This window comes from Salvelinus sp. IW2-2015, linkage group LG20, assembly GCF_002910315.2.
Source record: "Salvelinus sp. IW2-2015 linkage group LG20, ASM291031v2, whole genome shotgun sequence".
Classification (NCBI taxonomy): Eukaryota; Metazoa; Chordata; class Actinopteri; order Salmoniformes; family Salmonidae; genus Salvelinus; species Salvelinus sp. IW2-2015.
Window position 1 is genome coordinate 50,680,415 of NC_036860.1, and position 26,138 is coordinate 50,706,552.

General features: G+C 41.9%; 1 protein-coding gene across 2 annotated transcripts in view; it reads right to left on the minus strand.

The window, feature by feature from the left end:
* Positions 1-815: 815 nt before the first annotated feature.
* rnf128a (ring finger protein 128a) overlaps positions 816-26,138 on the minus strand; it is a 34,541-nt gene continuing 9,218 nt past the window's right edge. The window contains exons 1-7 of one of the 2 annotated variants that reach the window (XM_024011799.2): positions 15,564-16,161; positions 10,450-10,697; positions 6,860-6,931; positions 2,802-2,884; positions 2,567-2,663; positions 2,140-2,314; positions 816-1,573 (exon numbers count right to left, since the gene is read on the minus strand). In XM_024011799.2, coding sequence (XP_023867567.1) covers positions 1,464-1,573; positions 2,140-2,314; positions 2,567-2,663; positions 2,802-2,884; positions 6,860-6,931; positions 10,450-10,697; positions 15,564-15,987 — 1,209 coding nt within the window. In that variant the 5' untranslated portion in view covers positions 15,988-16,161 and the 3' untranslated portion in view covers positions 816-1,463. Of the gene's footprint in view, positions 1,574-2,139; positions 2,315-2,566; positions 2,664-2,801; positions 2,885-6,859; positions 6,932-10,449; positions 10,698-15,563; positions 16,162-26,138 lie in introns of those variants that run through there. The other variant, XM_024011798.2, reaches the window with a different exon arrangement.

Sequence of the window (26,138 nt, forward strand, 5' to 3'; positions counted from 1 at the left end):
ACAAATTAGCACCAAGCAATATTTTGATCAAACAAATGTATTTACAATAAGTATTTTATTAATATATACCAGTTTAGTACATTTCCCACATAACTGAGTAAAATAAAATTAACCTTTGTCCCTTATTTAAGCAAAAATACTTAGACATTTACTCTGGAAAGGCTGAACAAGGTTAAGACCAGTTTTTTTGTTGTTGTTTAAAACCTGAGACATGTATTGACATTAAATGAACTAATTAATGTGAAGTGCATGCACAATCTAGTTGAAAATACACAGTGAACTCTATGCATTTTTCTATTAAAAGTAGGATGGCATGGAATATATCTTTCACTGCTGAATCATTTTAAGGCACACACCCAAAAAGCACAGGTAGTTACTGAAACATATGTACAAATATTTGCATGAAGCCAGGGGGTTTAAATAGATGCTCTTACTCCCATACCCAGACTCAGTATTTCCAAGTTAAAATACCACTCCTAACATGCATCAAACCCATAAGACCAAAAATTTAATAAAAAGACATGTAGCTACAGGTACAGATCAGGAAGTGCTGGGCAGGGGTGTGTGCCAGGGCACCTAAGTAATTGTAATGTCACAAGCATACAGAAGGAGGAAGCAGTCCCTCATTTTGGGATTTACCTCAAACAAGTGGCAAACCAAATTCACATGTACATTCAATTAGCAACAATGAGACAAATCTATATTTCGAAAGTGGAATGTTCCTCACATCTTATGCTCTCCTCTGCTAAGACAAGGCAAACCAAGGTATGTTCGAGACACTAACATCCTATGCTTATGATTGAAATAAAATCAATGCTTAGACACATACATACCAGAGGTAAAACTAAGCTTTGTATAGCAGTGTGCTTGCTGTCAAAGTAATTTGCCATGCAGAAAATAGCAGAATTTTCAAAGCTGTAAATCTTATCAGAAAATGCCTTACACTAACTACTGCATTATTGTACGTTTCTAAATGTAAGGGTCTTTGAAACTGAATTAGCATATCACCTCAAACTTTCATTGTCATGAGAACTGTCACCTATAATACCCCATTAACAGACACATGGAGAGTAGTCTAATCCCAGTAAACTGTGGGTGTGAAATTAGCTATAAAAAAAATGTAACTAACTGATCCATTGACTGAAGGAATTAAACCTCAAGAAACGTAATCAAATAAATCATTAAAAAGTACAATTAAATTCAAATCGGCATTAAACTGGACTTGAACAAGAGTGAAAATGACAATTTCCTAACTTAGTGGTAAGTGCATCGAAGAATTGCCTCATCAATTTAATGTTAAAATGAAATGCATAGGTAGGTTGAGGCCTCTTTTCCTATGAATAATCTCAGGCCCACATTCCTGGTTTCACTTGCTTCATGACCACAGGAAACATATTTGAATGTAATTGATTGTGGTGCTAGTCCCATTAGCCATGCTTCAGTGCTTGGAGTGAGCATGCTGTTCATGTCCGGGGTTCCAGTTGGTTTTGTGAGTCGCCCTCAAAGGCCAGGTTGTCATAATGGGGCTGGATGGCCACCTGGACTGACCCAGGGTCAGGATAGTGCTCCAACGCTGTAACACAAACATGATTACAGTCAGTCAAGCCTCATAAGTGCTGCTAGCAAACCATACAAGAACCAACCTGCTGGTCAATATTTATTTTGGCACAATGGCTCATACAGAGGTCAATGGATAAGCAAGCTAAAGAGGAGGGAAACTGAGAGGCACTTCAGCACCAGACAGTAACAATACTGGTTGTTTGATCAGGAATAGATTTTGTAGTGGACTCGTTGATATCTACTTGCAGCAATCAAACTAACTAGACAAAAAAAGTATCTGAAATTAATTAACGGGAATATCTAACCACTAGAATTTTAAAAAACATGGGTGGCAAAATTCACACTGTCTTGAGCAGGGTTGCATAGGGTTGTGGCTTCAACACATCACAGTAATGTGAAAGCCTGCATCTTCTAAAGAACATGCCCAAAGTAGTACCACTTCCAACTGAACTACAGTAGTCCCCCTTATGTCTATAGACAATGCTTATGTGAAAAAGCTCTCAAAGCTATTTGTGATGTTATAAGACTTCATCACTTCATCAAAATAATTTGCCTCCGAATGTGAATGCTGTGTCTTACTCTCAAATGTGTGGGTCTCGTCTGCTGGGCTGCTGTACTTCTCTGTGCCCTGTACGGAGGCATAGCCTGAGGAGGCTGTCTCACTGCGGGTGTCATCTGGGACGGGGACGCTAGGGTAGGACCTCATGTCTGGAGGCATGGTTACTTGATGACTGGGATGCTCCTCCTCCGGCTGCTGCTCAGGGGGATACAGGTGGACTGACTAGCATCACTTTCATAAAAACATAGCCATTTCTGGTCCCACTACAGGCGTTTCAACTTGCAATCTAGCATGTTTGCCTATTCTCCTTAAACAATGGCACTAGCAGTGTAAATATTGTTTAATCTACAACAGTATTTCAATCAAGAACTTCAGTGAATGACAAGCAAAGGTTATTTCAAAGTACAGGGTAATGCAGAGGACATGATGCAAGATACAGTTGCCTACCTCTACTCCCAAGGCCTTGAGGATGTCACATTTACACATGGGGCATGTCCTGTGCTCTAATAGCCAGGGCTCAATGCAGGTCTTGTGGAAGAAATGACTGGAAAGAAAAAACAAACAAGAATCATGATGACATCACAAAATTAAGGGAATTGTAATAGCAGGCAGGGGGGTAGGCCTACTGTACTCCATGTGACAATATTAAACTAGCAACAAACCCCTGCAGTTAGGCACTTACTTGCAGGTGAGGATGGTCAGCACGTCGCCAGACTTGTAAGCATCAATACACACTGCACAGGTGTCAGCATCAGGCCCAGTCTCCTGAAAAACATGTTCAAAAATATATTGTAGTGACTAGGGCTGTGGCGGTCATGACATTTTGTCAGCTGGTTATTGTCATGCAAAAGACTGCCGGTCTCACGGTTAAATGACCATTAATTAAACAAAGAAGTTTAGCATCTCCAGGCCTTCACGCATACAAGCTGCATTCAAGCCACTGATGTGCACCTTTGGAACAACTACATTTAAAACGTCTAATAAATCAATTTAATATACACGTTCACAATAAATCGATTACTTATTTTAGCCAGGTCTAAAGAAACATTAAGATATGAATAAAATGTATTTTAGAAGAACAGAATATAAGTTGATCTACTGCATGTTGGTATCTGTCTATGCTCCATGCCATAGGCTGTAGGTTTGTTCATTTAGCTGACAAGATATGCTTGTAAGTCCCATGCCATTATTTTATGATTTTATAGTAAGTATATAATTGAATTTAGCTGAATTAAATAGAAAGGATATTCTGGCGCAAGTGCGCATATGAAGTGGCTATGTTGAGCATAAAAGTATTCATTTGAAACAGGTCCTATATACTGCATTTAGAGTTACTTGGCAACTTTAGTTGTGAATCATACAAACCTTAGAAATCAAAACATGTATGGGCTGAATGATGCGACTATCGGCTATTGATGATTTGAGAAAGTCAGAAAAAAAGCTTTCGCTCCGTTCCATTACCTCAGGATGCACAGTTGTTCTCATCAAGTGATACTATTTTCAGCCATCAAACTATTCTCAGTTTAATCTCGCCTTTACTAATATGTTAAATTCGTTTTGGTTTACAATAGCCCATTATCAAATGGGCAGGAACAGGGGCAGGGGAAAAAGACATGTCATCCATATGCACTGGAATAGTGAATGGTGGCTGCGCTTGGTTTTATGTGCTTAATAGGAGCAGCAGAGAACTAAAACAAGAACACTTATTTCACTCCACACGTTAAACAATATTCGAGGAGCTATTACTGGGCTATTCAAAATCATATACAAATTCACTAGAATTGTAAGACACCTTGCAAAATCAATGAACCAACAGCCTCGCCTAGGGCTATACTTTCTCTCCCAGACTCATGGATAGAAAGTTTGGAGCATAGCATAAGGTAACCAGTCCATCCAGTATCGATAATAATACAGTCCACACTCATAGGTAATTTCTAACATTTGGTCTAGCCTATACTCCCAAAATTAAACAATGTGCCAAAGACATCTTAAATCAGTTTTATTTTGTGTTTTTCCTGCCATTTGTAATGGGCTATGTATTGTGTAACAGCACAATTTGGGCTCATAAGCCTATGCATAAGCTCCAATATGCATATGGGTGTTTTGAATGAATCACCACCTTAGAAAGTGTTGTCCATTTTGTAAACAGCACTGCATCCCCCACAGCAACTCGCCCAAGCCTTCCCCATTTCTCCTTCTCCAAAATCCAGTCAGCTGATGTTCTGAAAGAGCTGCAAAATCTGGACCCCTACAAATGCAGACCGGGCTAGACAGACAATCTGGACCCTTTTCTAAAATTATCTGCCGAAATTGTTGCAACCCCTATTACTAGCCTGTTCAACCTCTTTCGTGTCGTCTGAGATTCCCAAAGATTGGAAAGCAGCTGGGCGTCATCCCCTCTTTCAAAGGGGAGACGAACTCTAGACCCAAACTGCTACAGACCTATATCTATCCTACCCTGCCTTTCTAAGGTCTTCGAAAGCCAAGTCAACAAACAGATTACCGACCATTCGAATCCCACCATACCTTCTCCGCTATGCAATCTTGTTTCAGAGCTGGTCATGGGTGTACCTCAGCCACGCTCAAGGTCCTAAACGATATCCTAACCGCCATCGATAAGAAACAATACTGTGCACCGTATTCATTTGACTGCCAAGGCTTTCAACTCTGTCAAATCACCACATCCTCATCGGCAGACTTGATAGCCTGGGTTCTCAAATGATTGCCTCGCCTGGTTCACCAACTACTTCTCTGATAGAGTTCAGTGTGTCAAATCGGAGGGCCTGTTGTCCGGGTCTCTGGCAGTCTCTATGGGGGTGTCACAGGGTTCAATTCTTGGACCGACTCTCTTCTCTGTATACATCAATGATGTCGCTCTTGCTGCTGGTGAGTCTCTGATCCACCTCTACGCAGATGACACCATTCTGTATATTCTGGCCCTTCTTTGGACACTGTGTTAACAACCCTCCAGACGAGCTTCAATGCCAATACAACTCTCCTTCCGTGGCCTCCAATTGCTCTTAAATACAAAGTAAAACTAAATTGCATGCTCTCAACCGATCGCTTGCTGCACCTGCCGCCCGTCCAACATCACTACTCTGGACGGGTTTGACTTGGTATTTGTAGTTGTCCACATATTCTTAAGGTGTCTGGTTAGACTGTAACTCTTCCTTCCAGACTCACATCAAACATCTCCAGTCCCAAAGTTAAATCTAGAATTGGCTTCTATTTCGCAACAAAGCATCCTTCACTCATGCTGCAAACATACCCTTGTAAAACTGACCATCCTACCGATCCTCGATGATGTAATTGAAAAAATAGCCTCCAATACCTACTCAATAAATTGGATGCAGTCTATCACAGTGCCATCCGTTTTGTCACCAAAGCCCATATACTATCCACCACTGTGACCTGTACGCTCTCGTTGGCTGGCCCTCGCTTCATACTCGTCGCCAAACCCACTGGCTTCCAGGTCATCTACAAGACCCTGCTAGGTAAAGTCCCCCCTTATCTCAGCTCGCTGGTCACATAGCAGCACCCACCTGTAGCACGCGCACGCGCACGCGCACCAGCAGGTATATCTCTGGTCACCCCAAAACCAATTTCTTCCTTTGGCCACTCTTCCTTCCAGTTCTCTGCTGCCAATGACTGGAATGAACTACAAAAATCTCTGAAACTGAAAACACTTATCTCCCTCCCTAGCTTTAAGCACCAGCTGTCAGAGCAGCTCACAGATTACTGCACCTGTACATAGCCCATCTATAATTTAGCCAAACAACTACCTCTCCCCTACTGTATTTATTTTGCTCCTTTGCAACCGTCCATTATTTCTATCTCTACTTTGCACATTCTTCCACTGCAAATCTACCATTCCAGTGTTTTACTTGCTATATTGTATTTACTTCGCCACCATGGCCTTTTTTTGCCTTTACCTCCCTTATCTCACCTCATTTGCTCACATTGTATATAGACTTATTTTTCTACTGTATTATTGACTGTATGTTTGTTTTACTCCATGTGTAACTCTGTTGTTGTATGTGTCGAACTGCTTTGCTTTATCTTGGCCTAGTCGCAATTGTAAATGAGAACTTGTTCTCAACTTGCCTACCTGGTTAAATAAAGGTGAAAAAAAATGAAAAAAGTGTTTGGTGTGATTTTTGATCGATTTTGCATTGATGTCAGAGTGGTTAGAGGGACAATAGAGCCCTGAGTACCAGGCCATTAGGACATGATGGTCATTAGGGTACTACCAACGCATGTCCTGAGTGCATAAGAGGAGATTACCGTGACTCAATGGTCACGTGGTAATTTACTGCGGTCAAGACTGCCGGTTTGACGGTAATACATCACCCCAACAGCCCTAGTGGTAACACTGAGCATACATGTATGTAGTCTTCATAAGAGCCTGTGGTCCGAGGCAACCATTGAATTTTTCAAGAACTGAACATTGCATTTGATACTGATCACCATGGTTTTGGGGGGGGAACAAACAGACAGTCACTTCCCCATATATAGACCAACAAAGCAAAATTGTTTAAATGTGCAGTAGTCTGAGTAATGGGTTAAAACAGAAGCTTACAATACTCTGCATGTCCTCAGAACAAGAACCATACAACACACATCATTCAAAATTGCATATGCCATATGTTACCAGTTTGAAACAACCATATTTTTCAAATGATCCTCAAAGTGATGCATAATAACCATCAACACATCCGTATTGTACTTGAACATGTTTACCTCATCTCCCCGTTTCACAGTCCGGACTTGCAGCTGACCAATGGCTTTCTTGGCCTCTGCCTTGAGACGTTTCTGTTGGAGAGAAGGTGTTCAGTATTAGAACGTGAGCATGCTACTGTTTAAATTACATTCATCTGCTTCCTCTGACAATTAATTTACTTCAAACACGTTCAGCAACCCACTAAGTGGGTGGACAACAAAAACATCACTATGTAATAACTAGAATGCAACAACAAAGCAAACATTTTGCACCAACAATTAATTATTTTATTTCCTATACTGTGACCAGAAATGACTGAAATAAGAAGGAGCAGGAGAACCGTATGCGACGAGGTCATGTTAGAGAACATGGGTGATCTGGGAGAAGCAGAGCGTTCATTAGAGGAGCCCCTGCCTGTGTCATTAAGCCGTTCCTCTGAGAACATGTATTGGAAACGTTACATCAGCTTGCATATAGGATGGCAAAACAGCAGATTTACGTAGATCAGGGACTTTTCGTATTAGGCATAAATAATCCTGGAGGGACAGTCTGGCAGATTCAATTCTAAAACTAATTTGGAAAATACAATAAAAATCATGCTTTGAACATATTGTACATACACAATTAAAGACTACTCTGTGCTCATGCAGCCTCCCCATGGCAACAAGACAAAATGTGCACAATGGCACACAGGAAGAATCAACGTTATGTAAGGGGATTTAGGAGACACAGGATGAGTCAGGGACAATATTGGCTTTGAGGATTCTCTGGAAAATGTCATCATTATGTAGATGTTTTCTGTGATATACACTGAACAAAAATATACTGAGTTCCAGTTCCTAAGTAAATCAGTCAATTCATTAGGCCCATAATCTATAGATTTCACGACTGGGACTACAGATATGCATCTGTTGGTTACAGATACAAAAAAAATATAAAGTAGGGACGTGGACCCGAAAATCAGTCAGTTTCTGGTGTGAGCAACATTTGCCTCATGATCAACTCTCCTTCGCAGAGAGTTGATCAGGATGTTGATTGTGGCCTGTGGAATGTTGTCCCACTCCTCTTCAATGGCTGTAATAAGTTGCTGGATATTTGCGGGAACTGGAACACGAGGTAGTACACGTCGATCCAGAGCATCCCAAACATGCTCAATGGGTGATACAGCTTATGCCTGCCCATACCATAACCCACCACCACAGGGCACTCTGTTCACAATGTTGACATCAGCAAACCGCTCACCCACACAACACCATAAAACGCTGTCTGCCATCTGCCCGGCACAGTTAAAACCATCCACGAAGAGCACACTTCGATGGCCACTGGCACGCTGGAGGTGAGCATTTGCCCACTTAAGTTAGTTATGACGCCAAACTGCAGTCAGGTCAAGACCCTGGTGAGGACGACAAGCACGCAGATGAGCTTCCCTGAGACAGTTTCGGCAAAAATTCTTCAGTTGTGCAAACCCAGTTTTATCAGCTGTCCAGGTGGCTGGTCTCAGACGATCCCCCAGGTGTAGAAGCCGGATGTGGAGGTCCTAGGCTGGCGTGGTTACACGTTATCTGCTGTTGTGAGGCCGGTTGGACATACTGCTACATTCTCTAAAACGATGTTGGCGGCAGTTTATGGTATAGAAATGAACATTCAATTCTCTGGCAACAGCTTCGGTGAACATTCCTGCAGTCAGCATGCCAATTGCACACTCCCTCAAAACTTGAGACATCTTTGGCATTGTGTTGTGTGACAACTTTTATTGTCCCTAGCACAAGGTGTACCTGTGTAATGATCATGCTGTTTAATCAGCTTATTGATATGCCACAGCTGTCAGGTGGATGGATTATCTTGGCAAATAAGAAATGCTCACTAACAGGGATGTAAACAAATTTGTGCACAAAATGAGTAATAAGCTTTTTGTGAGTATGGAACATTTCTGAGATCTTTTATTTCAGCTGATGAAACACTGGGCCAACATTCGCAACATGAAGTGTTTTTGTTCAGCATAGAAAGAGTTTGGTTTTGGATATCAAAGACTAACATGTCACAGACGGTTTTGATGCTTGACAACATTCTTCATAATCCTTAAAGGGGCAGATATTAAAGTGAATACTGTTGCATGTTCACTTGACCGATTTGTAGATTTGAGGGACGCATGTTGCGGTCAATCTAGTTCACAGGGCGAGCACGAAGCTGGAGTTTTGCATATGATTACAGCCTGAACAATGGTGCCCTGTGCCCTCTGAGCATAAGGTCCTAGCTCAGTGGGCAAAGTCAGCTCTGCTCTAACTGCTCAGCTACCCACTCAAAAATACACTTCTCTGTATCAGTCTGTCTACCCAGTCTCCCTGCAGAATGCATTGGATAATCAGCCACATGTGAACAGACGCCCCTTAGACCACCGGGTGCTTCAGACAACACACAGCTTCACTGCTTCTGGGAGTGATCATGAAGCAAGGACAATATGTGGTACACTGCTAATAAGTTAAGAGCCTGCAAGCAAGCACTTGAGACCAGTCAGTCTTCAAAGTCAAGGTTACCCCCTATATGCAGGAGTAAACAGTGCTGAAAAAAAGTACTGTAACTTTGAAAATCATGGGCCTGTTCACGTGAGTGGTTTCACCTTGCATAACAGCCCAGATCCAATCAGATGAAGTGGAAATACTTGTTGCGCAGCAGCAGGTTCAAAGGTTTTTTATAAACGCTACCATTGAGCATTCTTCCCATAGTAAACTTTTCTCCACCATATAAGCCTGACAGTTCAGTTACACTCAGTGAATACAATCTGACAAAACCTTTGGACAAAGAAACTTTTCCTTTTTCCTGCAGGGTTCTTGTGTTAAAAGAATATAAAGAGACAATTAAACAAACTGTTTGGGACAGACACCTGCAGACAAAGAACGTGTGCAAAGCTGTAAGGGCAAAGAACTGTAAAAGACAAAACAAGGTGTGATCTGTCACCATCTGAAAGAAAACCAGTACAAGTCAGGACTCCTACCATTCCTTTCAGAAGGGAAACTCACTGCCGCTCTATCCCAACAACACAGATTTCAGAAAGAAGCTCAAGCACAAGATCCCAAAGGCAGAAAACAGGAAAACAACATCAAATATTATAATATACATTGCTGACCAGGGGTTCTCTGGTTGGCTGGATCCGTGTCATGCAACAATCAAGTGATTAACAGTATAGATGAATCACCTCTACATAGATGAGCAGTCAGACACTGACTCAACAGGAAATGTTCTCTTTATTTTAGTTTCACCTGACTCTCTCTGTGTGGGTGAGGAATGCTGACACACCCCAAACTGTGTAGCCCAACTAAGTGTTCCATAATGTTTACAGTTCGTTGAAACACACGCATAAGAGAAGGTATGTTTGACGCAGGAAAGGAAAACAACTGTTTCCAGTGGAATTTCCCCAGTCATATTGTTCTACAGATCAAAAGGCGATAGTGCTGCAGTATTCCGTATCATCACAAACCACTGAATTGTTTTATTTTACCTTTATTTAAACAGGGAGTAACCATTGAGACCAGAGTCTCTTTCATAAGGGAACCCTGCATATATAATTCAGGGTAAATAATTGTCATCATTGTTGGGGAGACTGGAGACTGACCTGTTTGCGGTTTTGTAGACGAACGCTGTTGAGGCGGCGAGCTGAGTAGAAGATGAAGTAGCCCACAGTGGCTGCTGTTACCACGAAGAAGGAGATGGAGACAAAGAAGACCGAGTAGTGGCTCATCCAGGGACCATGCTGCTTGCCCACTTCAATAGTCATCGAGACCGGAATCCCTTGCCTGATTAGCTCAACAATCTCCATGCCCCGTCGGTGACCAATCATGATAGCAACCATACCTTCTGTTCCTGTAACCAGGGGGAAAACAAAGTATGAGGAAACATCACACTATCCTCAGACACATATACAGGCTGGGCCTTAAATATGCCCCCAAGTGCCCTCAACCAAATTCCACTATAGGCCTAATGTGTCTATCAAAAATATTTAAAGAGAAATGTAAGAATATGGTGTAATTTAATGTGAAAACATATCTATTGTCTAACATCTTGGCCATGTTCTGTTATAATCTCCACCCGGCACAGCCAGAAGAGGACTGGCCACCCCTCATAGCCTGGTTCCTCTCTAGGTTTCTTCCTAGGTTTTGGCCTTTCTAGGGAGTTTTTCCCAGCCATCGTGCTTCTACACCTGCATTGCTTGCTGTTTGGGGTTTTAGGCTGTGTTTCTGTACAGCACTTCGAGATATTAGCTGATGTACGAAGGGCTATATAAAATAAACTTGATTTGAAAAAAATTAAATAAACTTGATATTGCAAAGTATCCGTGTTTCCCATAGTATTTTTTCACCCAGCAGTGGTGGCAAGGGTGGGGGGTACATTGCTTCTAGCGCAATGACATGCTAGCTGTTCCCATTGACTTCCAGTCATTGAGCAAATGACTATCCATTTAAACCCCTGTAAGTCTAAGCCCATAGCTCACAATATCTACTAAGCTAACATGGCAAATTGATACATTTTATGACCATTAGATTTTGAATTTTAGGACCCCTGTAGGCACAAAAAAAATATAACATTATATATATATATATATATATATATATATAATATATATATATATATATATATACAGTTGAAGTCAGAAGTTTACATACACCTTAGACAAATACATTTAATCCTAGTAGAAATTCCCTGTCTTAGGTCAGTTAGTCACCACTTTATTTTAAGAATGTGAAATGTCAGAATAATAGTAGAGAATGATTTCTTTCAGCTTTTATTTCTTTCATCACATTCCCAGTGGGTCAGAAGTTTAAATACACATTGCCTTTAAATTGTTTAACTTGGGTCAAACGTTTTGGGTAGCCTTCCACAAGCTTCCCATAATAAGTTGGGTGAATTTTGGCCCATTCCTCCCTGACAAGAGCTTGGTGTTAAACTGAGTCAGGTTTGTAGGCCTCCTTGCTCGCACACGCTTTTTCAGTTCTGCACACAAATGTTCTATAGGATTGAGGTCAGGGCTTTGTGATGGCCACTCCAATACCTTGATTGTTGTCCTTACGCCATTTTGCCACAACTTTGGAAGTATGCTTGGGGTCATTGTCCATTTAGAAGGCCCATTTACAACCAAGCTTTAACTTCCCCCACAACATGATGCTGCCACTCCGTGCTTCACGGTTGAGATGGTGTTCTTCGGCTTGCAAGCATCCCCCTTTTTCCTCCAAACATAACAATGTTCATTATGGCCAAACGTTCTATATTTGTTTCATCAGACCAGAGGACAATTCTCCAAAAAGTATGATCTTTGTCCCCATGTGCAGTTGCAAACCGTAGTCTGGCTTTTTTATGGTGGTTTTGGAGCAGTGGCTTCTTCCTTGCTGAGCGGCCTTTCAGGTTATGTCGATATAGGACTTGTTTTACTGTGGATATAGATACTTTTGTACCTGTTTCCTCCAGCATCTTCACAAGGTCCTTTGCTGTTGTTCTGGGATTGATAACACAGTTTTCGCACCAAAGTACATTCATCTCTAGGAGACAGAACACGTCTCCTTCCTGAGCGGTATGACGGCTGCGTGGTGCCATGGTGTTTATATTTGCGTACTATTGTTTGTATAGATGAATGTGGTACCTTCAGGTGTTTGGAAATTGCTCCCAAGGATGAACCAGACTTGTGGAGGTCTACAATTTTTTTCTGTGGTCTTGGCTGATTTCTTTTGATTTTCCCATGATGTCAAGCAAAGAGGCACTGAATTTGAAGGTAGGCCTTGAAATACATCCACAGGTACACCTACAATTGACTCAAATGATGTCAATTAGCCCATCAGAAACTTCTAAAGCCATGACATCATTTTCTGGAATGTTTAAAGGCAAGGTCAACCTAGTGTATGTAAACCTCTGACCCACTGGAATTGTGATACAGTGAATTAATCCGTCTGTAAACAATTGTTGGAAAAATGACTTGTGTCATGCACAAAGTAGATGTCCTAACCGACTTGCCAAAACTATAGTTTGTTAACAATAAGTTTGTGGAGTGGTTGAAAAACAAGTTTTAATGACTCCAACCTAAGTGTGTAAACTTCTGACTTCAACTGTGTGTGTGTCTATGTATATATATATATAAAAATGTATTTGATGAAACATTGAATTTGGCCTTCCTGTATAATTTGTTTTAATGAATCATAAGTTAAATAAAAAATATATATAAAATAAGGATAAGGTTTTGAAGTGTCTGTCCTATATCCATGAGATAAGAAAACTCAGGGGGAAAAAAATACATATTTTAGAACCATGTTTGGTCATGGTATTTGTGGCACATTTTACCCCAAATGAACTTCCTGCAATTTTTACAGCCTGCTACTGGGTTACTTTCGTGTGCATCATAGAGCAGAACAGACACCTTCGTGTTTGTGAGTCTTCCCTTTTGATATTGGTGACATGAGTTTGTAGCTCCAACGTTTTGGTCTGGGTCAGTTTTGTGAGAAGACCTCTTCGAAATGAGGACATCCGTGACAGAGTTCAGACGACTGCCTAAAGCTTGTGGATGGCATAGAGCAATGTTCGTGAGTCTCCCATCTTTAGATGGTGGTACTTATGAGTTAGTAGGTCACACGGTTAGAGTTTTACAGACGATTTCGTGATGATTCTCTTGTCTGGATCCTCATGTGTAGACAAACTCCACTTGTTATGGAATATTACAGAGTCAATGTGTATTGTTCTCTGTGAAAGCACACATCTTCACAGTTTTAAACAATAGAATGATCCATTAAACAGGATGTCATCCAGCCTGTCTCAGTAAGTGTTAGGACTTAATGTTAATTTCTAGTTGGATTCAACACAATGAAAATGATCTAATTGGAAATGACAACTGGTGCATAAAGCTTACACCAGTCAAGCACAGATGAGCGACGTTGAACAAGACCGTTGCTCAATTGTTTTAGCCAACAATGTCAACTTGGAATATTTCTGACTTTTTTAGGTTAACAAGTACTTCAGTACAATTTAATTATAATTCTGAGTACAGTACTATTTAGATGTTTACACACAGTTGGCTTCAAACCTTACTTATCACACTAAAACAGAGGCCCCTCGTTTCTGACAACCATGTGACTCATCCAAACAGAAACAACATTTCATAAATGTTGTCCGTATTCCCTAAATTAGCAGAGTCACTGTACAGTTCATAGGGACGAAATATTACAAGGTTAATTGCGGTTTCAGTTCAAATCTAAAATCATAACATCCCCCCACATGGATTAATGTACAACCTGTGTGAATTACTATTGTTTTTCAACAAGTCAATACCACTTAATTAAAGATGCACTGTGCAGAAATAGCCATTTTCTGGTCACTGAAATTCTAGTAGTTAGCTTAATTTCAGTTTGTAACCAAACAAGCAAGTATAGTGTAGAGAATCATTGTACCATCTAAACCACAAATATATTTTTCATAACCTAAAATATTGTATTTTCAGCTGTTTGAAGCTGGTGTACAAAACCAAAAGTAAAAGATGAAAGAACTAAATGTAAAAATGGGATGCATAGAAATAGTGCACATAGAAGACGTACAACTTCTTAGACTTGCTTTCAATGAGAATGACAGATATAACACATTTCTATGTGAAAGGTATTCAGTGAACATTAACATTTAACTATAAACGATGGTTTCAACCAACTTGTCTTGACCAAGTATGAGATCGTTTCATTAAAAAAATCAAATAAAGAATTGGGTGAATGAAGTGGAACACATGTAGAGTTGTTCTCCAGAACCCAAGGCATTAACAAAGCATTCTGCAATATTTAACTTTTTGGGTGAATGGAACACATTCACATAGAAGAGTGAGTTATATAATGTTTAATTCTAATTGAAAGCAAGTTAAAGAAGCTGTAGATATGTTTTATATTCGAATTTTATATGCTTCCCGTTCTTAAGTTTCGTTTTTTCGTCTTGTACTTTCGGTTTTGTACACCAGCTTCAAACAGCTGAAATTACAATATTTTTGCTATAAAAAATATATTTCACAGCGGTTTAGATGGTACAATAATTCTCTACACTACACTTGCATATTTTGTAAATCAGTTTGTGACAATTATAATTTTAGCAACCAGGATATTGTGGAGCGATTTTTGCATAGTGTATATTTAAGAGTTGTCAGTTATAAACACCGATTACCAGTGGGACCATGCTAACTACAATCCCGACGCTCTGTCTTAACGTTTAGAAACGTTAATAACAATCGCTTGTGATGTCACAAGAAATATAGGCGAGAAATAATAAGTAAAAAGGTACACTGTAACATGTTTCCACAGATCCATACACAAAGCTGACGAACTACACTTCCTCCCCAGTTACCCTTACACACGTGTTCGATCATGCTAGGTAATTAGCACAGGTGCGCTCTGTTTTCCGCCTGTTTTACGTAAACAAGCGCTGTAAACTGAGATATGACCGGGTGGAACAATAACCCTATAAAAAGGTGTGTAGTCATTTAACCGTCTTTTTGTATTATTATTTCTCACTTAAATGAAATATACATTCCATATGTTTCCAAAACCGTACCGCAAGCGATGCATGTTAACTTCCAGAACGAGTGTCGGGGCTCTTAATAACAAAACTCCTCCGGCCAGAAAGATACCTTCGTGAAGACGCTAAAGGTAGTTAATAACGTCTATGGTCTAACATAACTAGAAATATTACGAGTTGCCAATCTTGATGTAGGCTACATACCTGGGTGCGACATTTGGATGACTCGATTGTCTGTACCAAGATCATTAAAAATTACAGCAGCAATAGCTCCTTTACTGGCCGCAACATTGATCTTCTCTGAAAAAGAACATAGTTGGCCGCGTTGAATTAAGGCGATCCAGCCCTTCGACCCACTGGGTACATCATAAAAAGTATTACTTTCGCAACTGTAAATCGGATCAGGTAAATACACGTCGCCCATCACTGTGACTTTGGGAGATTGTTGTCCATATAGTCCGCTTTCCTCTTGTCGCCATACGGTTTCGTTGTTTACAGAATCAATAAACGACACATTCAGGTAGGCTGTACATATGTAAGTCGCCTCCGCAAAATGCAAACTCGTCACCTGAAGACTTGAAGCCACAAACAGCCATGACAATAGATACCGTTTCGCTAAAGGTTCCATAATCCTGTTTACGACGTGGGTTTATATAGTGCCTCTCCGCGTTCAACAGTCGATAAAGGTTTGAGACTTTAAAAAACCAAAAAGTTGCAGTGTAACTAGAAATATTACGTCAGACGCCGCTGACAGGTGAACTAGTTTGAAGTCGAACAGTCCTCTTCGTCGAGGTCAAATTGAGTAGTATACGCCCATCTTCATGCATTAAAGGAGAAGTACACATTTAAACCAAACCTCGATGTTATTTACGGCGAAATAACACGGAGCCATAATAACAATGTTAACGATAAAATGCTTGCAAATTTGTTGATGTTAGGCTAGGCAGTAGCCTATGTTGCTGAAAGGACAGTAATTGATTGAACAGTGCAATAATAGGTAGGTTTCCATTGACCCACGTTTATTCGACAAAAGCAACAACAACAAAAAAACATGGTGACATTTGTAATGAAACGACAGAAAGGAGATATGTTCTTAATAAGATCGACAACATTTTTATTCGTTCGACAGGAGTGCATATTTATTTTGTCGAACTTTCTTAATTGCGACAAATTGATGGAAACTGTGTTTTCGAATAAATGATGATTGCCAAATAATTGATGTCATCACATAACTATAAAGCTTCACTCAACATTTAATTATAAATACCAACTGCTTGAAAAATACATTTTTGTTTGTAATGACTTTCAATAATGCCTGAATTGCTTCGTCTTGCTTTTCTGGTTGGCTGGCAAGTTTAACTATCAAATTCTTTCAGATCTACAGGAGTACAAGATTCAACATGGCACAGGCCGTTGGCACATGATAATTATTAGAATATGGCAAATATTAGTCCATTATTGTATTCTGTCCATGCTGACTTTCGCGTGCTAGGCCTACCTGAGACAGATAGGTGGGAGGGGCAAACAGGTAGGGATGTTATGTTTTATTTTGATTTTTATTAACAAATATCAACAAACAAGAGGAATAGTCACATGCAAACAAGCATACATACAAAACAATTACATTGCCAGGAATCCTAAACAAACAAATCATATTCATTAATTATACAACAAGTTATATGCCTCGCAGCGCCTTTTTGTTTTTCATTTTAGTTAAAGTAGTGTCATATTAGGGATGTTATGTTTGACACCAAAGGCGCTCCGAGGCATGCGTCTAATGCTATAGTGCAGAGGGTGTCATATGCTGAGGCAGTGAAGAAAGTAGAAGATGGGTCAAGGGGGAGGGATCCTAAGAGGATTCGTGTGAGTAGTAGATCCAGTAGCAATTTTAGCATGTACATCTTGGTTGGGTAAACTCCCCAAAATGTTTTTTTTAATGCATACCAGCAAAGCCATTACACAACACTAAACAATACATTAATTGCACTATAACGGGCACCACAAACTGTTAGGGCCTACATAAAGCTGTCCCAACAGCAGAGATTTATTTTCAGCACCATGGAGTGAATCCTTATCACTGACCTGGCTATCAGCAGAGCCTTGTTTGGCAGCGAAACAGTTCATTCAGACTCATTTACTGCCTTTTTAAAAAACATTGCTGATATGGATGACTTGCTTAAAAACTTATTGACGCACGGATCCCTTTAGCGGGATCATTTTCGTAAACAACCGCTGAATTACAGAGCGCCAAATAATAAAAAATACTAAAAATATTTATAATCATGAAATCACAAGTGAAATATACCAAAACACAGCTTAGCTTGTTGTTAATCCACCTATCGTGTCAGATTTTGAAAATATGCTTTACAGCGAAAGCAATCTAAGCGTTTGTGAGTTTATCAATCACTAGACAAAACAATAAGAACAGCTAGCCGCAAATTAGCTTGGTCACGAAAGTCAGAAAAGCAATAAAATGAATCGCTTACCTTTGATGATCTTCGGATGTTTGCACTCACGAGACTCCCAGTTACACAATAAATGTTATTTTTGTTCGATAAAGATTATTTTTATACCCAAAAACCTCCATTTGATTTGCGCGTTATGTTCAGAAAACCACAGGCTCGTGCCGGGCCTGAAGGGCAGACGAGGGCAGACGAAAATTCCAAAAAGTATCCGTAATGTTCGTAGGAACATGTCAAACGTTTTCTATAATCAAACCTCAGGTTGTTTTTAACATACGTAATCGATAATATTTCAACCGGACGGTAAACTATTCAATACTACAGAGAAAGAAAATGTCGAGCTACAACTCTCGGGCGCATGAACTAATCAAAGGACACCTGACGCGTTTTGATAAATCTCGCTAATTAAAAAAAAGAAAAGCTTGAAACTATGTCTAAAGCCTGGTCACAGCCTGAGGAAGCAATTGGAAAATTGAATCTGGTTTGATACCCCTTTAAATGGAGGATGGGCAAGCAATGGAACAGGGATTTTTCCAAATAAAAAACACTTCCGGGTTGGATTTCCTCAGGTTTTCGCCTGCAAAATCAGTTCTGTTATACTCACAGACAATATTTTTGACCGTTTTGGAAACTTTAGAGTGTTTTCTATCCTAATCTGTCAATTATATGCATATTCTAGCATCTGGGCCTGAGAAATAGTCTGTTTACCTTGGGAACGTTATTTTTCCAAACATAAAAATAGTGACCCCTAGCTGAAAGAGGTTTTAAACAAATTTGGTTTCTACTGACAATTGAGATGTACAAACTATGGCATAAGGGGACGACGAGCGGATAAGAGGCAATCCATAATTTCGATTAAGATAGCGAGCTAGGACCGACGTAGTCGTAGTATTTGTTCAGCACTTTTGAAAATGTACAGAGACAGAATTCAGAACATGGGCCGTTCTTACAGTATTCTCCCTGTACACCAAGTCAGAACCGTAGGATAAATAAAGGGGGCATATAAGCAGACAATGAAAGCTCTTACAATATTCGATGATGACATTTCTCTAAAACAGGCTATAGGCTACATGTGCACCACCAAGTCAGAGCAGTAAGCAAAATTAAGATGGGAAAATAGACCAAATTATTAGGGTGGGCTACTAACAGCTTACTACACAACATACACTTAATATGACTTTCTTATCTACAGTATACATATCTCCCTGGCAAATTACTGTCACGCCCTGGCCATAGAGAGGCTTTTATTCTCTATTTTGGTTAGGCCAGGGTGTGACTAGGGTGGGCATTCTAGTTTCTTTACTTCTATGTTTTCTGTTTCTATGTTTTAGCCGGGTATGGTTCTCAATCAGGGACAGCTGTCTATCGTTGTCTCTGATTGGGAATCATACTTAGGCAGCCTGTTTTTCCACCTTAGTTGTGGGTAGTTGACTTTGTTAGTGGCCTGTATAGCCCTAGTAAGCTTCACGTTCGTTTTTGTTGTTGTTTGTTGGCGACATTCATAATAAAAGGAAATGTACGCTCACCACGCTGCACCTTGGTCCGGTCATTTCCCTGACGACGTTCGTGACAATTACATAATTTATGCAGCAGCATATAAGACATTTTTGGACTCACCTTGTTGTGCTGTGCTCACTTGAACAGGAAGGTGCTGCGGCGGTCTTTCTTGAGGGAAAATTTTGTCATCAAAGTCTGGCATTCTCTGGATTTATGGTGCTTTCAAGACAACCGGGAACTCGGAAAAAAACAAGGTTGAATCATAACATCAGTGATCTTCCGGTCGGAGCTCTAAAAAGAGGCCCGAGTTCCTGACTTGGAATTCCGAGTTGGATGACTGTTCAAAATTATTTTCCCAGTCAGCCTCGTTTTTTTTCAGAGTTTTTCCGAACTCACTGAATTCTGAGATTTTAGTTTCCAGTTGTTTTGAAAGCGGCAGAAGTCATGCTGGATTGGTCCGTGCGAATGTTTATCCTTTTAAGCTTGGAAAAAAGGCAATTTCTGACAAATGTTTTAAATCCCTAAACCCAGACTTGGACCACACCCCCTATCCACTGAATAGCAGGCAGGGGAAGCAAAATAGTGATTGCTTTGCAACGTTTTCCATTAGCCACTGATTCCTACCAAACCACTCGTTGGGCTCCCGAGTGGCGCAGTGGTCTAACATACTACATCTCTGTACAAGAGGTGTCACTGCAGTACCTGGTTAGATCCAGGCTGCATCACATATGGCGGCGCACAATTGGCCCAGCGTCGTCTGGGTTTGGCCCGGGGTAGGCCGTCATTGTAAATAAGAATTTGTTATTAACTGACTTGCCTAGTTAAATTAAGGTTAAATAAAAAAATATATAAATAAATGTAATAAAAAAGAAATAATTTAATTTCCGACTTGTGAAATGTTTACGTCCAATGGCCGCTGAGCACCGATACGTTTTATCTATGATTTCTCTTCATATGACAAGGATTGAAAAGGATTTGCCAGCAGATTGTCAACGTGATTCATGATGATGACTGCTTGTCGAGCTAAGATTCTGAAAGTATGACTTTGACATGATCAGTCCAATCAAAGCTAAGGTAGATATAACAGGAGGTACCAGTGACTCGCTCAGTAAGGAAGTGGTCAGATGACGCAGATGCTAAACTGCAGGACTGTTTTGCTAGCACAGACTGGAATATCAGCTGTGCTAGCATTGTCTGTAACCAGTGCAAATACTCTATACCAGGCGGTGTCAGAGGAAGGCCCTAAAAATTGTCAAAGACTCCAGCCACCCTAGTCATAGACTGTTCTCTCTGTTACCGCACGGCAGGAGGTACCGGACAGCCAAGTCTAGGTCCAAAAGGCTTCTTAACAGCTTCAACCCCCAAGCCATAAGACTCCTGAACAGCTAATCAAATGGCTACCCGGACTATTTGCACCCCCCCCCCACTCCCATTTTGTCACTGCTGCTACTCTGTTTATTATCCATGCATAGTCACTTTACCTCTACCTACATGTACATATTACGTCAATTCCCTCGACTAACCTGTGCCCCCGCTCATTGACTCTGTACCGGTACCCCCTGTATATAGCCTCGCCACTGTTATTTTATTGTTGCTCCTTAATGATGTTATTTTTCTTTATTTTAATTTAGTATTTAATTTAATAACTTTTTACTTATGTTAATTTGAGGAAATACTTGAGGAGATCCCTCAGGAGACCATCCGCCACCTCAGCAGGAGCATGCCCAGGCGTTGTAGGGAGGTCATACAGGCACGTGGAGGCCACACACACTACTGAGCCTCATTTTGACTTGTTTTAAGGACATTACATCAAAGTTGGATCAGCCTGTAGTGTGGTTTTCCACTTTAATTTTGAGTGTGACTCCAAATCCAGACCTCCATGGGTTGATAAATTTGATTTACATTGATAATTTTTGTGTGATTTTGTTGTCAGCACATTCAACTATGTAAAGAAAAAAGTATTTAATAAGAATATTTCATTCATTCAGATCTAGGATGTGTTATTTTAGTGTTCCCTTTATTTTTTTGAGCAGTGTATATACAGTACCAGTCAAAAGTTTGGACACATCTACTCATTCAAGGGTTTTTCTTTATTTTTAATATTTTCTCCATTGTAGAATAATAGTGAAGACATCAAAACTATGAAATAACACATTTGGAATCATGTAGTTACCAAAAGTGTTTAAAAAAATCTAAATACATTTTATATTTGAGATTCTTCTATTAGCCACCCTTTGCCTTGATAACACCTTTGCACACTCTTGGCATTCTCTCAACCAGCTTCACCTGGAATGCTTTTCCAACAGTTTTGACGGAGTTCCCACATATGTTGAGCACTTGTTGGCTGCTTTTCCTTCCCTCTGCGGTCCGACAAATCCCAAACCATCTCGATTTGGTTGAGGTCGGGGGATTGTGAAGGCCAGGTCAACTGATGCAGCACTCCATCACTCTCCTTCTTGGTAAAATAGCCCTTACACAGCCTGGAGGTGTGTTGGGTCATTGTCCTGTTGAAAAACAAACGATAGTCCCACTAAGCCCAAACCTGATGGGATGGAGTATCGCTGCAGAATGCTGTGGTAGCCATGCTGGTTAAGTGTGCATTGAATTCTAAATAAATCACAGACCGTATCACCAGCAAAGCACCTCCACACCATAACACCTTCTCCATGCTTTACGGTGGGAAATACACATGCTGAGATCATCCGTTCAACCACACCACGTCTCACAAAGACACGGCGGTTGGAACCAAAAATCTCAAATTTGGACTCCAGACCAAAGGACAAATTTTCACTGATCTAATGTCCATTGCTCGTGTATCTTGGCTTAAGCAAGTCTCTTCTTCTTATTGGTGTCCTTTAGTAGTGGTTTCTTTGCAGAAATTTGATTAGACTATTTGGCCTGATTCACAATGTCTCCTCTGAACAGTTGATGTTGAGATGGGTCTGTTACTTAAACTCTGAAGCATTTATTTGGGCTGCAATTTCTGAGGCTGGTAACTCTAATGAACTTATCCTCTGCAGCAGAGGTAACTCTGGGTCTTCTTTTCCTGTGGCGGTCCTCATGAGAGCCAGTTTCATCATAGAGCTTGATGGTTTTTGCGACTGTACTTGAAGAAACTTTAGTTTATTGAAAAAGTTCTTGAAATTTCCCGTATTGACTGATCTTCATGTCTTAAGTAATGATGGACTGTCATTTCTTTTTGCCTATTTGAGCTGTTCTTGACATAATATGGACTTGTTCTTTTACCAAATAGGGCTATCTTCTGTATACCACCCCTACCTTGTCACAACACAACTGATTAACTCAAACGCTTTAAGAAGGAAAGAAATTCCACAAATTAACTTTTAACAAGGCACACCTGTTAATTGAAATGCATTCATGGTGGCTATTTGAAGAAGCTCAAATATAAAATATAATTTGATATGTTTAACACTTTTTTGGGGGTTACTATATGATTCCATATGTGTTATTTCATAGTTATGTCTTCACTATTATTCTACAATGTAGAAAATAGTAAAAATAAAGAAAAACCCTTGAATAGGTGTGTATGTCACGTTCTGACCATAGTTCTTGTGTGTTTTGCTTGTTTTAGTGTTGGTCAGGACGTGAGCTGGGTGGGCATTCTATGTTGTGTGTCTAGTTTGTCTGTTTCTATGTTTGGCCTAATATGGTTCTCAATCAGAGGCAGATGTTTTGTGTTGTCTCTGATTGGGAATCATATATAGGTGGCTTGTTTTGTGTTGGGGTTTGTGGGTGGTTGTTTCCTGTCTCTGTGTTTTCTCTGCACCAGCTAGGACTGTATCGGTTTGCCACACGTTTGTTATTTTGTTATTTGTAAGTGTTCACAGTTTCGTCTTGTTTATTAAAAACATGTTGAACACGAGCTACGCTGCGTCTTGGTCCGATCCCTGCTACACCTCCTCTTCAGACGAAGAGGAGGAAGACTGCCGTTACAGAACCACCCACCAATCTCGGACCAAACAGCGTAGCAACGGGCAGCAGCAGCAGCAGCAGCCATTACACAGGACTCCTGGACACGGGAGGAAATTCTGGAGGGTAAGGGACCCTGGGCTAAGGTTGGAGAATATCGCCGCTCTCGTGAAGAGCTGGAGGCAGCTAAAGCCGAGGAGCGGTGGTATGAGGAGGCAGCACGGAAGCGTGGCTGGAAGCCCGAGAAGAAACCCCAAAAATGTATTGGGGGGGGGGCTAAAGGGGGGTGTGGCGAAGTCAGGTAGGAGACCTGCGCCAACTTCCCGGGCTTACCGTGGAAAGCTAGAGTACGGTCAGACACCGTGTTGTGCGGAAGAGCGCACGGTGTCTCCTGTACGTATGCATAGCCCGGTGCGGTACATCCCAGCTCCACGTATCGGCCGGGCTAGATTGAGCATTGAGCCAGGTGTCATGAAGCCGGCTCAACACATCTGGTCTCCAGTGTGTCTCCTCGGGCCGGTGTACATGGCACCAGCCTTACGCATGGTGTCCCCGGTTCGCCTGCACAGCCCAGTGCGGGTTATTCCACCTCCCCGCACTGGTCGGGCTACGGGGATCATTCAACCAGGTAAGGTTGGGCAGGCTCGGTGCTCAAGGGAGCCAGTACGCTTTCACGGTCCGGTATATCTGGCGCCACCTCCTCGCCCCAGCTCAGTAACACCAGTGCCTACACCACGCACCAGGCCTACTGTGCGCCTCAGCCGGCCAGAGTCTGCCGTCTGCCCAGCGCCGTCTGCGCTGTCCGTCTGCCCAGCGCCGTTTGACCCGCCCGCCTGCACAGCGTCGTCTGAGCCGCCCGTCTGCCCAGCGCCATCTGAGCCGCCCGCCTGTCCCAGTGCCATCTGAGCCGTCCGTCTGTCCCGAGCCGTCAGAGCCGTCCGTCTGTCCCGAGCCGTCAGAGCCGTCCGTCTGTCCCGAGCCGCCAGAGCCGTCCGTCAGTCAGGAGCCACCAGAGCCGCCCGCCAGACAGGAGCCGCCAGAGCCGCCCGCCAACAGGAGCGCAGAGCCGCCCGCCAGACAGGAGCCGCCAGAGCCGCCCGCCAGTCAGGAGCCGCCAGAGCCGCCCGCCAGTCAGGAGCCGCCAGAGCCGCCCCGCCAGTCAGGAGCTGCCAGAGCCGCCCGCCAGTCAGGAGCTGCCAGAGCCGCCCGCCAGTCAGGAGCTGCCAGAGCCGCCCGCCATCAGGAGCTGCAGAGCCGCCCGCCAGTCAGAGCCGCCGCCAGTCAGGAGCCGCCCTTCAGTCATGAGCCGCCTCCAGTCATGAGCCGCCCTCCAGTCATGAGCCGCCCTCCAGTCATGAGCCGCCCTCCAGTCATGAGCCGCCCTACAGTCATGAGCCGCCATTCAGTCCGGAGCTGCCATTCAGTCCGGAGCTGCCATTCAGTCCGGAGCTGCCATTCGTCCGGAGCTATCTCTCTGTCCTGAGCTACCTCTCTGTCCTAAGCTGTCTCCTCAGTCTGATGGGGCCCTTTGTGAGGGTTCCTAGGCCAAGGTAGGCGCGAGGGTCGCCACTCAAAGGACGCTAAGGAGGGGGACAAGACAATGGTGGAGTGGTGTCCTCGTCCAGCGCCGAACCACCGCGGACAGATGCCCACCCAGACCCTCCCCTAGAGTTTTAGGGGGTGCGTTCGGAGTCCGCACCTCGGGAGGGGGTACTGTCACGTTCTGACCATAGTTCTTGTGTGTTTTGCTTGTTTTAGTGTTGGTCAGGACGTGAGCTTGGTGGGCATTCTATGTTGTGTGTCTAGTTTGTCTGTTTCTATGTTTGGCCTAATATGGTTCTCAATCAGAGGCAGATGTTTTGTGTTGTCTCTGATTGGGAATCATATATAGGTGGCTTGTTTTGTGTTGGGGTTTGTGGGTGGTTGTTTCCTGTCTCTGTGTTTTCTCTGCACCTGCTAGGACTGTATCGGTTTGCCACACGTTTGTTATTTTGTTATTTGTAAGTGTTCACAGTTTCGTCTTGTTTATTAACCATATACATGGCTGAACGCTTCTCTCTCTCTGTCACGGATGCCATGGCTGCCTTTAGTTTGAAGATGTAATCCGGAGACAGGTGTTCTATAACACAGCCTTCTATGTGTTCTCTTTTCGACTCCCTCCGCATATTTGCAATCAAACAGCATTATTTTCTCCATCTCCTTAACTATCATACTTTGCTTCGCCCGGGCATTCCACTGATTTCAAAACTCGGTCAACTTCTTCCGTGACAACAACACTGATGATCGCCGTTTTAGAAGACTCCACAACGTCAGGTTCAATGAAAATGTTTCTACCTAAAATCAGGGATTGCCTCATCATCAGATTAAGTTGTTGAAAGTGGAGAGCATTAGCAACACTTTTGCAGTTCTTTGTGATATCTTTCAAAAAAGCCACGTTAGAAAGGATTACCTAGACATACTGAGCAGCTCATGTTATAGACAGAAGCATGGCAGACCAATCCAAACTCATCTCTCAGCATGTCTAGCCCATCCATTATCTCAGCCAATCATGGCTAGCGGGAATGTTCCTGTCTTTTTCCGTGGCTAAACCAACTAGGCTCGTAATTTAACGATTAAATTTGTATTTACAGATGGCATACACGTTTGTTATTAAGGCACATGAAAGTTCACATGTTCCAGAATGCTTCTGGAAAAAATCATTTTGATCAAAAATAAATGTTTACATTCAAATGCCTCTCCTGGGAAGTAGTGACGTGCGACATACGACCAATTTACTGAAACGAATCCCAAATATGGTTGTAGTGTAAAAAGTATTAGTAGTATCAAAAAATATATTTACAAGCATGCTGACCAGTGGCGGTCTGGACGTTTAAAAGTAGTTTTGGTGTTG